Below are 12,940 nucleotides of genomic sequence, written 5' to 3' on the forward strand. Positions count from 1 at the left end.
CTCTATAAATCCCAGCCGCCGTCATTTGACGTCTTCGCGTCCTCCGGCCACTGGGGGGCGCGCGCGTCCCCCAGATGCCGATGCGCGTGCCTGGCAGCCGCGATGTTTGCTAGGTACCCACGATCTGCAATGACAGAGCAGGGACGTGGAGCTCTGTGTGTAAACACAGAGCTCCATGTCCTGTCAGGGAGAGGAGACAGATGCTATGTCCCTTATACATAGGGACACAGCATCGGTCACCTCACCCAGTCGGTCCCCTCCACACACAGTTAGAACACACCCAGGATACACATTTAACCCCTTCCTCGCCCCCCTAGTGTTAACCCCTTCCCTGCCCCCCTAGTGTTAACCCCTTTCCTGCAGTCGCATTTATACAGTAATCAGTGCGTTTTTATAGCGCTGTTCGCTGTATTAATGTAAGTGGTCCCAAAAATGTGTCAAGTGTCCGCAATATCGAAGTCCTGACAAAATTTGCAGATCGCCGTATTACTAGTAAAAAAAAAAAAAAAAAAAAGTCAGAATTCTATCCCCTATTTTGTAGCCACTATAACTTTTGCGCAAACCAATCACTATACGCTTAATGCGTTTTTTTTTTTTTTTACCAAAAATATGTAGAATACATATCGGCCTAAACAAAAAAAAAAAGTTTAAAAAAAAAATGGGATATTTATTATAGCAAAAAGTAAAAAATATTGTTTTTTTTTTTCAAAATTGTTGCTCTTTTTTTGTTTATAGCGCAAAAATATGTGCCCAGTAAGCAAGTGGTTAATTTATCATTCTGTCTCCCAAAACAGAAGTTTCACGGACCAGCTAAGAAAGATTTCAAAGGATGCTGGGATGCCCATCCAGGGCCAACCATGTTTCTGTAAATATGCTCAAGGAGCAGACAGCGTGGAGCCAATGTTCAAACATTTAAAACTTACATATGTGGGCTTACAGCTAATTGTGGTTATCCTTCCTGGAAAGACTCCTGTATATGGTAAGTTTAAGGCTATATAGTCATATTAAAACCTGAATCATAAGTAGGCACTTTGTGCCATCATTGATTTAAAAAAAAAAAAAAAGATAAATCCTGTTGAATCTGTTCTATCAAAATATATGGATTACTGAAGGCAAGATCGAATATTTAGCAAGTGGTACAAAATGTGTTCTTCAAGCGTTCTGTAATCTGTACACCTAAAGTGGATATGCAGTTCCGCGGTGAGAAACCGTGAATAGGCAATAAAATGCCCCTAATTGCCTAGTCAGTTGATTAGACTCTGGCAAGCTGTTAAAGATGACACCCCTGGATGTTTCTCCTAAAAACCCTTCCCCACTCTAGTTTTTGCTAGTTTTCTAAGGCAGTGTTTCTCAACTCCAGTCCTCAAGGCGCCCCAACAGGTTATGTTTTCAAGCTTTCCATTATTTTTCACAGGTGGTTTGATCAGTTTCACTGCCCTAGTAATTACCACAGCCATTTCATCTGAGTGAAAACATGAAAACATGACCTGTTGGGTCGCCTTGAGGACTGGAGTTGAGAAACTCTGTTCTAAGGTGATGGACCTCTTCTCTTTTCTGGACAAATGGCTCTTAGCTTAAAGTAGAAGTCTAGCTTGACACTAAAATTGCTTCATCTATAGATATCCATGATCTACCACTAACCTATTTGCCCTGTGAAGAAGAAAATTGGTGTACATATCTTAACTAAAACTGCTCCGGTCCAGTCCCATGCTGAGCTGTCAGCGGCTGCTGAGCTGTGTAGGCAGGTGCAGAGGAGGTAGCCGACAACGAAAGCCCCATAGTAAGTCTATGGGTGACGTCGCTTCCCATTCATATCACAGCCGTACAGTGCTTTAAAGTATGTACAGTGCTTTAAAGTATTCACACCCCTTGAAATTTTCCACATTTTGTCATGTTACAACCAAAAACGTAAATGTATTTTATTGGGATTTTATAAGGTAGACCAACACAAAGTGGTGCATAATTGTAAAGTGGAAGGAAATTGATAAATGGTTCATTTTATTTTTTACAAATATCTAAAGTGTGGAGTGCATTTGTATTCAGCCCCCTTTAGGGTCCTTTCACACTGAGCGGACCGTTTCTGTGTCCGCTCCGTGTGTCCGCCAAAGCTCAGCGGGGATCATCCGTCATCCCTGCTGAGCTGTCAGCGGATAGGGCGGTCCCCGCACACAGTGCAGAGACCGCCCTGTCTCTGCTCTGCTCTCCCCTATGGGGGATCGGATGCAGACGGACCGTCTGTCCGTCTGCATCCGTTCCGCCGAACGGAAGAAAAATAGGGTTTCTTCCGTTCGCAAAAGCGGATCCCGACGGACGCGGACGTTAGCGGATGCTCCATTCGCTAACGGACGCGATCCCATAGGGATTCATTACAAGTCCGTAAACGGATTTGTAATGAACGGACGAACGGTCCGCTAGTGTGAAAGGACCCTTACTCTGATATCTCTAACTAAAATCTAGTGGAACCAATTGCCTTCAGAAGTCACCTAATTAATAGTCCACCTGTGTGTAATTTAATCTGTCTATATACAGCTGTTCTGTGAAGCCCTCAGAAGTTTGTTAGAGAACCTTTAGTGGAAAAACAACATCATGAAGGCCGAGGTACACACCAGACAGGTCCGGAATAAAGTTTTGGAAGTTTTAAAGCAGTCTTGGGTTATAAAAAAAAAATATCCCAAGCTTTGAACATCTCACGGAGCACTGTTCAATCCATCGTTCAAAAAATGTAAAGAGTATGGTACAACTGCAAACCTACCAAGACATGGCCATCCACCTATTCTTACAGGCTGGTCAAGGAGAGCATTTATCAGAGAAGCCACCAAGAGGCCCATGGTAACTCTGCAGGAGCTGCAGACGTCTACAGCTCAGGTGCAGGTGGAGAATCTGTCCACCGGACAACTATTTTTCATGTACTCCACAAATCTGGCCTTTATGGAAGAGTGTCAAGAAGAAAGCCATTGTTGAAAGAATGCCATGCAAAGTCCCGTTTGCACTTTGTGAGAAGCCATGTGAGAGAGACGGCAAACATGTGGAAAAAGGTGCTCTGGTCAGATGAAACCAAAATTTAACTTTTTGGCCTAAAAGCAAAACTCATTCCGTGGTGGAAAACTAACACTGCACGTGACCCTAAAAACCCCATCCTCACCCTGAAACATGGTGGTGGCAGCATCATGTAAGGGGATGCTTTTCTTCAGCAGGGACGAGGACGCAGGCCAGAGTCGATGGACGTAGCCAAATGCAGAGCAATCTTAGAAGAAAACCTGTTGGCCTGCAAAAGACTTGCAACTGGGGCGGAGGTTCAGCAGGACAACGATGCTAAACATACAGCCAAAGCTACAATGGAATGGCTTAGATCAAAGCATATTCATGTGTTAGAATGGCCTATTCAAAGTCCAGACCTAAATCAAAGTGTCTTCTCCAGTTCCTCTCCCTACATGAACTGGGTCCTGAAACACCCAGCTGAGAAGAGGTGTATAAAGAAAAGAACAGAGGACCTGGATGCAGTATTAGAGGAGGCTGTGTAATATTTCTCAGGTCTATGCATGGGCACAGTGAGGCATGGACATGGACACAGTGAGGCATGCAGATGGACACCCTAGGCTTACCACTTTTTTGTGGTAAAATTAGGTGCCTCGGCTTATAGTCGAGTCGGCTTATACTCGTGTATATACAGTACCTTAGCTCTGCTCTTGTGTGTTTGCCAAAGAACATGTGATTAAATCCGTTTTCAGAATAGCCCTAAACTCAACATGCACAAAATCTTTAAAGCCTGGCCAACTGAAGCTTTTTGGGAAGGCACTTGACATTCTCATAGGATATCACAGGAAGAAAGGCTCTACTTTACTGTAAAGATTCCAACCTCCCCCAGGAGCCTCTACTTTTTCAAAACCCGGAGCACCCAATCCCTTTTCATGCTTCAACTTCAAAACCTAAGTTAAGACCTTTTGGCACAAACCTTGGCTTAAAAAGCCCACCAAGTATTCGGCAAATGCAAAAACCATCTCTTGTCCCAGGGAGTAGTTCACTATTGCCACAAGACATGCACAAATGATTTGATTCAAGCCTGTTTTTGCTACCAAAGCCCGACAGGGCTTATTCACAAAGGGCCAGATCCACAAAGAGCCACCGTAACTTAAATATTCTGATTTAAGTTACACTGCCGCAAAATTTCTACCTAAGTGCCCGATCCACAAAGCACTTACCTAGAAATTTTCGGCTGTGTAACTTAAATCCGTCCGGCGCAAGGCGTTCCTATTTTCATGGGGCGAGTCCCATTTCAATTAGGCGCGCTCCCGCGCCGGACGTACTGCGCATGCTCACGACGTCATTTTCCCGACGTGCATAGCGCGGTTTTACGTTACGCTGAGTTTTGAGAATCGCGCCGGGTAAAAAAAAAGATACGGCGGGAAAATAATAATAATAAAAAAAAAAATAACAGCGTCGCGGGTAAGAAGGGTCTACTTTTACAAGGTGTAAACAGTTTACACTTTGTAAAAGCAGCCCTAATTTTATGATTGCAACGTAAGTATTTACGGAGATTTCACAAAGCGAAACCGCTTTGTGGATCTCCGTAAGTGCTCATTTGCATACGCGAAGCGGCATTTCGACTGGAAATGCCCCCAGCGGCGGATGCGGTACTGCATCCTAAGATCCGGCAGTGTAAGTCCCTTACACATGTCGGATCTTCTGCCTATCTTTTGGAAACTGATTCTGTGGATCAGTTCCAAAGATAGAAACAGGGATACAACGGCGTATCAGTAGATACGCCAGCGTATCCCTTTTGAGGATCTGGCCCAAAGATCCTAGTTCTGGCTGGGGCTTAGTCGGCGTGCTCTCCCCCTCCCTTGGGACTATATCCCTGCGGGGAGACGCTGTGAACGTTCACGTTCTCCCCGCAGGGATGTAGTCCTACAGGAGGGGGCGAGCACGCTGACTAACCCCCAGCCATAGCTGGAATCTTTGTGAATACTCTAAGCAAAGGATAGACCAAAAAAAGCAGTACTACAAACTGAAATGGATTCACTGTAACTGAAAAACGCAGGACGGATACCCCCTATCGGGCTTTGGTAGCATGAACAAATCATTTGTACATGTCTTGTGGGAATAGTGAACTATTCCCTGGGACAAGAAACGCTATAACTTTTGTGCAAACCAATCAATATACACATATTGCGATTTATTTATTTTTTAACCAAAAGTGTGTAGAAGAATGCATATCGGCCTAAACTAAGAAAAAAAATGGGGATATTGATTATAGCAAAACAAAATATTGTTGTTTTTTTTTTTTGTTTTTTTTAATCATCGCTCGTTTTTTAGTTTTTTATGGCACAAAAAATAAAATAAATTTGCAGTGATGATCAAATGCCACCAAAAGAAAGCTCTATTTGTGGGGGGGGGGGGGGAAAGGGACTTAAATTTTGTTTGGGTACAACGTCGCACGACCGGGCAATTGTCAGTTAAAGCGACGCAGTGCCGGATCGCAAAAAATGACCCGGTCATTGAGCAGCCAATTCTTTCAGGGCTGAAGTGGTTAAGGATATAATAAAGTTATGTGGACGGCACCCTCTTTATTATAAGGCCTCATGCACACTGGACGTTTTTACAGCAGCTGTTTTTGGCAGTAGATGTTTTTTTCTACAGTCATTAAACTCTCCATGTTATCTTATGTGTCCATGCACACATAGGCTGTTATCGGCAGTTTTGGGCAGTGGCGTTTTTAAGCAGTAAAAAAACGCTGCCCAAAACTAGTGGGTTCTGAGACGTTTTTCAGTTGTAAAAACACTCTAACGCTGGTAAACGTTGATAAACAGTTACAATATCTCATTCAGCAAGTCCCACCTGGCATGGTGATGTCACAGTCCCGCCCACCTAAATATTCTGGATGAACCCTCTGCGCACTTCTATGTAACTTTTCTGGCAGACTGCATCAAAGTAATCCCTCTACTATGGCTAAATAAAATATTCCAGAGGATTTGGTGCCAATATGAGGCACGTACAATACAGTCTTTTTCAAAGGTAAACCTTTTATAGGTCATGAAGAGAAGGTGGGGGCATACTCATAAGAGGTGGTGTAGGTGTTGTACCCGAACACAAAACGGAAAGAGCTTTCCACTTGTGGAAGTTCATTATTTATGGAAGTTTTTTTTAAAGGACTTTTATTCATGTGCAGTACTGTACTTTATGTCTTCACCTGTTGGAACATGGAACATGTGGTATTGATTGACAGGAAGGGGGAGAATATGTATGATAATTGGCACTTGTGATTTCTGGTACAGTTCAGCCAAGAGTCGATTCTATTAGCGCAACATACTGTTTTTTTTTTTTTGCTTTTTTATATATGACTGTCACTGCAACGTCTCAATTGGTTGGAAATTGAACCAGTTGTACAGAGCAGATTACATTTTTGCGTGCACTCCATACCTGTGTTTTTCCTCATAGCTGAAGTAAAAAGAGTGGGGGACACACTCCTTGGAATGGCAACCCAGTGTGTGCAAGTAAAAAATGTGGTGAAGACTTCTCCTCAGACACTCTCCAATTTATGTCTGAAGATCAATGCTAAGCTGGGAGGCATAAATAACGTGCTAGTTCCTCATCAAAGGTAAGACGGCTCTACTTGTCACCTGTAAAACAATAAGGCATTTAGGGGTAAAGATCAGCACCCTTTGCTGGTTTTCCAACCCAGAGCCACCGCTTTCCACTGAAACTGGAACAGTTATATCACACTATTCAGCCAAACATGTGATTTTGTATTAAAAGGGTTTTCTCGTTCATTGACACAGCTCTTCTGTTTCTTGACCATAGGGTTTATAGCACCTCCTACAGGAGTAGGACACTAGGAAGAAAAAAACACAGCACCGCCCATGGGCAGTCCTAGCTGGTATAAACACATTCTGTGCAATAAGCCAATTGGAACGGGTTGCATCTTTGGATGCTTGTTTGGGCCACAGCGTTTTGCGGGCCGCCGTTTAAAATTCCTTGTTTTTGGTTTGCCTACCCCATCTTGAGACACTGCTTTGGGATGTTCCTATGGTCAAGTGTCGAACGTAAGAAAATGGGATTTGTTGCTCTTGGTAAAATAACCTTTTCTGTGTTCATTTATGAACACTGCACCCACCCCTGTTTTTTTTTTGGGGGGGGGGGTTTATACCTCTGACGCTGCTTTCTGACTAACTGGCTTGCCTATAGCACAGAGAGGGTTTATACCAGGTAGGGCTGCCCATAGGCGTGGCTGTGTTTTTTGTGCTAAAAAAAACCCCTGAACCCAAAGATATAAGAATGAAAGTTTTCTCCCCTGCACACTGATTTGATAACTACTTGGGACCCTGTGGTGCATGTTGTAAGTGAACTAACCCTTTAGTTTTTGGCTTAAAGTGGGTATGCTGATCTGCAAAGTTGGAGACCAGTCAGAATTGATTTTCGATGGCTAAAATCTTGAAAAGGGGCCAGCGTGACAGTCAATCAACATTTTTCTCTTGTTTATTAAGAGACACAAATTTAAAGTCAGGTTATATTGCACCTACAGGAGGTTGGAGCACTGGTTAACAAAAAAGTTGAAAGCCAGCCCCTCCTTTACCCAGCTTGGCTCTGTTTTTTTCTAGTGTCCTAGGAGGTTGGATCCCCTTTTTTTATTTTTTTAATCTGATAGTCTAATTTCTGCCTTTTTTTGGAGGACTTCAAGATTTGTTGATACACAGCTGCTTGAGTTGGTCTCTGCATATAGTGGCTATCTGAGGTTGGTAGCTCTTCAGCACAAGCTTTGGAAGCCTTAGCCAGACCCTGCTGATCTGAATGTGTAATGCTTAGCCTGGAATGCAAGCTTAGGCTCTTCATTGTGGCACTTTCCAGACTTTATTGCATTGTTGGCTAGCTGCCAAGTGCTTTACAGGTCTAGAGCTGTGGTGGCTCTTTACCATCGTTCAGCCTGGAGGAAGCAAGGCATCATTCCACTGTTGCATCTGCTCTTAAAACACCTTGGGTATCTCTGGTCTATGGCCTTTTTGCACTGTTTGCTTACTGTGACTTGGTCACCTCTGGCTGCCTGAGACCTAGACCAAGACAGAGCATTAGTCATTTTTCCTTTTTAAGGAGGAGTTTAAAAATTGGTAGTCTTCCCAGCCATAGGTCAGCCAGTGATCCACCTTAGTGGGTAGACCACCTAGCGGGTGGATGGTGCGCTCACTTTTAGCGTGCTCACTGTATTTCACAAACTATGAAAAACACTCCTAAAATATCAGTTTGGGTTAACTGGTGTGGTGGCTCTCATTTGTTTGTAGTAACTTATCTGCCAAACTTAGAATGGGTAGATCACCTCAGAGGATCCTGCAATGATGGGGGTAGGTCCTCCCCTTCTTCTTTTTTTTTTTTTTTTTTAAGATTTTTATTTACTGTAAAATCTTGGCACACAGGACCCCACCATATTTATTTTTTGCTGGGCCCCTCTATTGGTTTCTCATAAAATTAAGGCATGCTAGGTAGAGCGATTATAATACAGGTGCTAGCTTTTAATTTTTCTGTTGCCAGTGTCCCAACTTCTAGTATTTGGCAGTAAAACAAAGCTTCTGAATTATTTTGTCTCCTAATGAACTTAACCACTTCCAGACCTTAGGTGTTTTTCAGATTTGGTGTTTGCAAGACTAAAACAGTTTTTTCTGCTAGAAAATTACTTAAAACCCCCCAAACATATATTTTTTTCTAACACCCTAGAGAATAAAATAGTGGTCAATCCAATACTTTTTGTCACACCGTATTTGCACAGCGGTCTTACAAACGCACTTTTTTTGGAAAAAATTTACTTTTTTGAATTAAAAAAATAAGACAACAATAAATTTGGCCCAATTTTTTTATATATTGTGAAAGACAATGTTACGCCGAGTAAAATGATACCCAACATGTCACGCTTAAAAATTGCGCCCGCTCGTGGCATGGCGTCAAACTTTTACCCTTAAAAATCTCGATAGGCGATGTTTAAAAAATTCTAGAGATTGCATTTTTTGAGCTACAGAGCAGGCATAGGGCTAGAATTATTGCTCTCGCTCTAACGATCGCGGCGATACCTCACTTGTGTGATTTGAACACCGTTTTCATATGCGGGCGCTACTCGCGTATGCGTTCGCTTCTGTGCGCGAGCTCGTCGGGACGGGGCGCTTTAAAAAATTTTTTTTTTGGTTTTCTTATTTATTATTTATTTTATTACTTTTTACACTGAGAAAAAAAAAATTGATCACTTTTATTCCTATTATAATAAGGAATGTAAACATCCCTTGTAATAGAAAAAAACATGACAGGTCCTCTTAAATATGAGATCTGGGGTCAAAAAGACCTCAGATCTCATAATTAGACTAAAATGCAAAAAAAAATAAAAAAAATGTGAAACTGTCATTTTTTCAAATGACAAAAAAAAAAATTGTCTCTTTAAGAGGCTGGGCAGGACTGGCGTTTTGACGTCACTTCCGCCCAGCAGAGCTATGGGGACGGGCGAAGGAGATTTTTCCTTCAGTCTCCTCCCCGCTCAGCTGCCGAACGGTCCCGATCTCCTCCGCCGCTACCGACGGCTACGGTAAGCAGTGGAGGGCGCGGGAGAGCGGCAGGAGGGGGGGCCCCTCTCCCGCCACCGATAACGGCGATCTCGCGGCGAATCCGCCGCGGAGACCGGCGTTATCGTTTACCAGACCGCGCACACTAAAGATCGATACCTCGATGCTGCCGTTACCGAGATATCAATCTTTAAAAATAGGACGTACATCGTCGTGCGCAGGTCTGGAAGTGGTTAAAGAAAATACGTTTTAAGATGAATACAAACCTCTTGCTTTTATGGATTTGGCCATGGCGGCCTCCTAACTTCTGTAATGACAGGCTTCTTTTTAAAGTCGGCTAGAAGAAAGTTTTTCTTAAGTACCATCTTGTGAAGTCATGCTCTGTCCCCCACCAACTTAAAGAGTACAACTTAGGCTGGGTTCACACTACGGTTTTCCCGTCCGTCAGCCGCATACGATTTCAGTATTGAAAACGTACGGGCCCGGACGGGAAAACGTGTAGATAGAGAATGCATTGCAAATCGTATGCACTCAGATGCATCCGGGTGCGTACGATTTGCTGGCAAAACGTTTTTTAAACGTCCGCAAAACCGTGTTCAACCACGGTTTTGCGGTCGTTTTTAAAACAGTATGGCAACCGCATACGTTTTCCTTTAACATTAATGTCAATGGAAAACGTACATATGTGCGGTTCCATACGTTCCCGTCCGTTTCAGCCGCATACGTTTTTTCATATAAATCGTATGCGGCTGACGGACGGGAAAACCGTAGTGTGAACCCAGCCTTATTTAAACCTCAGCCAAATAATGTGTTTTGTAAGCTTGTTGTCTAGCAGTGGTTAACGGGGCTTAAAATGGTTTATAACTTAGGTTGGATCTAATGTGTTGCTTTTGTATCTTTTCATTTTAGGCCTTCTGTTTTCCAGCAGCCAGTGATATTTCTGGGGGCAGATGTAACCCATCCCCCTGCTGGTGATGGCAAGAAACCTTCTATTGCAGCTGTTGTGGGCAGTATGGATGGCCATCCCAGTCGTTACTGTGCTACCGTGCGTGTTCAGACCTCTCGTCAGGAGACCACCCAGGAGCTGTTGTACAGTCAAGAAGTCATTCAGGATCTTAGCAACATGGTGCGAGAGCTTCTCATCCAGTTCTACAAGTCTACTCGTTTCAAACCAACCCGCATAATCTACTACAGGGGTGGTGTATCTGAAGGCCAGATGAAACAGGTGAGTAAAGGGTTCTTATATACCTGGTTTGCAGCTCATCCAGTCCTATATCATGTTTTTGGGTTAACAAATATTCGCATTTTGAATCCTTATCCACTTGTCGACCACCCACAGTACATTTGTTATTACTTTGACATTAGATACTGTTATGGCAGCAGCTAGCTGCCATAACCCCAGTATTTTGTTCTGTGGGCGATTCGGTGTTGGTTAAGTTGTCCGAGCGACAGATTCGCCGCGGGATCACTTTTGGAGGCAGCGGGAGGGGTGCCCCCCCCCCAACCCTCTATGCCCTTGGAGGACCGGAGCGACCTCTGACATCACTTCTGGTTCTTGGCCTTAGAGATGGGGTTTTTTCTTTAACCCAGTGTTTTGTTTTGTTTTTGTGCTTTTTAAGCTTTTTTTTATTACAATGGATGTTTTTTATTTTATAGGAATAAGTGATCAAAAAAATTTAAAAAGGTGCCCCGATCCCTCCATGCTCGCGCGCAGAAGCATACGCGAGTTGCGCCTACATATGTAATATCAATATTCTAGCACTACACCCCCTCTGTAACTCTAATTTGAATTCGTTAAAGTATATTTTTTACAAAAAAAATTGTGTTTGAAAGACCGCTGCACAAATGGTGTGATATAAAATACTGCAATGATCGCCATTTTAGTCTCTATGGTATCTGCTAAAAGAAAAAAAAAAAAGTATATGTTTGGGGGTTCGAAGTAATTTTCTAGCAAAAATGCAAAATTTTAAACAAAAAGTTCCAGAAAAGTCCTGGTCAGCAAGTGGTTATCCTTGATCTCATTTTAAAAACAAAAATCCAACAAAAGTTCTTAATCTCTTAGCATCTTGATTTGTATGTGGCTTTGCTTGTCAGTCCCTGTATATTTGGCTGCATACCTAATGTTGAATATGACAGTTTGTTTTGAGTTTCATATAGCCAAACGTTTTCTTAATGAGTACTTCTCTTCTTTTTCTTTTTTTTTTACATCTTTATAGGTTGCTTGGCCAGAACTCATGGCTATTCGGAAAGCCTGCATCAGTCTGGAGGAAGATTACAGACCTGGCATTACCTACATTGTTGTACAAAAGAGACATCACACAAGACTCTTCTGTTCTGACAAAACAGAGCGGGTATGTAGAGATGTAATTTGTTCCATTTGTAGGTCTGTTGGGCTAATTATTTCTATACTGTTAAATTATTGCGGCTTTTTGAATAGCTAAACTAATGGTTGCTATAGCTGGAGGAATTCTTTGGAAAAATTAGTGGATTAAGGCAGTAAATGGAACTCTCTCCAGATTTTCACAGATTACCTTGTTACGCGAAATCCGAGAAGGTGAAGAAACATATTGAACCACACTGGGTAGTGCAGAACTTGCACATCCTTTCAAGCCCAAACAAAATTCTGTAGTATAAATATACTCCTTCTGTTCATTTTGTCTGATTTTTTTTATTTATTTTTTTAGGTGGGAAAAAGTGGCAACGTGCCTGCTGGAACTACAGTAGACAGCACTATCACTCATCCATCTGAATTTGACTTCTATCTCTGTAGTCATGCTGGGATTCAGGTAGTGTATTTTTAGCATATACTTTTATTTTCCAGAAGTCTGGAGCGCTTAACAACTATTTTTTTTAATTATATTTTTTTTTATTTAAAAGTTTTCCAAAATTATAACCTAATACATAAACAGTGTATTCAATATCAGGAAGGGAAATGGTCCCAAATTACAATACCTCTAGCACACTTCAAGTCATCTGGTCCAGCTAGGCAACATAAATACATTCCTTAATTCTAACCCACTGTCTATCTAATTACCACTTCCTAGATTAGGAACTATATTGCCCTTTACCTATTGGGCTAGAAAAACCAAGAGGAAGAAAAGAGGAAAAAAAAAAGAAAAACCAAACGCCAAAATTATTATTTTACCCATTTTTCCTTAATTTTATCCAACAACTCTTAAGCTCTATCTCCTCTTTAATATAACTTCCCTTCTCCCTCCATTTCTTATTTATCCCTTTTGTTTAAATATCCCATTACTTCCTATTCAACTCCTTTACCTTTTACCCCCCTTTCTCGCTCCCCCCCCAAAATAATCCACCGGAAAAAAAAAATAAAAAAAACCCAGTACCCTCCGCCCCCCCCTTCAAGAAGGCACCCGGCCCTCCCCTTACCCATATATGCCAACTGACTT

The 12,940-nt window shown here is 42.3% G+C and overlaps 1 protein-coding gene across 1 annotated transcript in view; it reads left to right on the forward strand.

Annotated features, from left to right (window-relative positions):
* AGO4 (argonaute RISC component 4) overlaps positions 1-12,940 on the forward strand; it is a 77,105-nt gene that overhangs the window by 52,541 nt on the left and 11,624 nt on the right. Inside the window, exons 12-16 of the mRNA XM_040337318.1 lie at positions 795-979; positions 6,436-6,595; positions 10,440-10,755; positions 11,747-11,881; positions 12,215-12,316. Coding sequence (XP_040193252.1) covers positions 795-979; positions 6,436-6,595; positions 10,440-10,755; positions 11,747-11,881; positions 12,215-12,316 — 898 coding nt within the window. The remainder of the gene's footprint in view (positions 1-794; positions 980-6,435; positions 6,596-10,439; positions 10,756-11,746; positions 11,882-12,214; positions 12,317-12,940) is intronic.

Source organism: Rana temporaria, chromosome 2 (assembly GCF_905171775.1).
Source record: "Rana temporaria chromosome 2, aRanTem1.1, whole genome shotgun sequence".
NCBI lineage: Eukaryota > Metazoa > Chordata > Amphibia > Anura > Ranidae > Rana > Rana temporaria.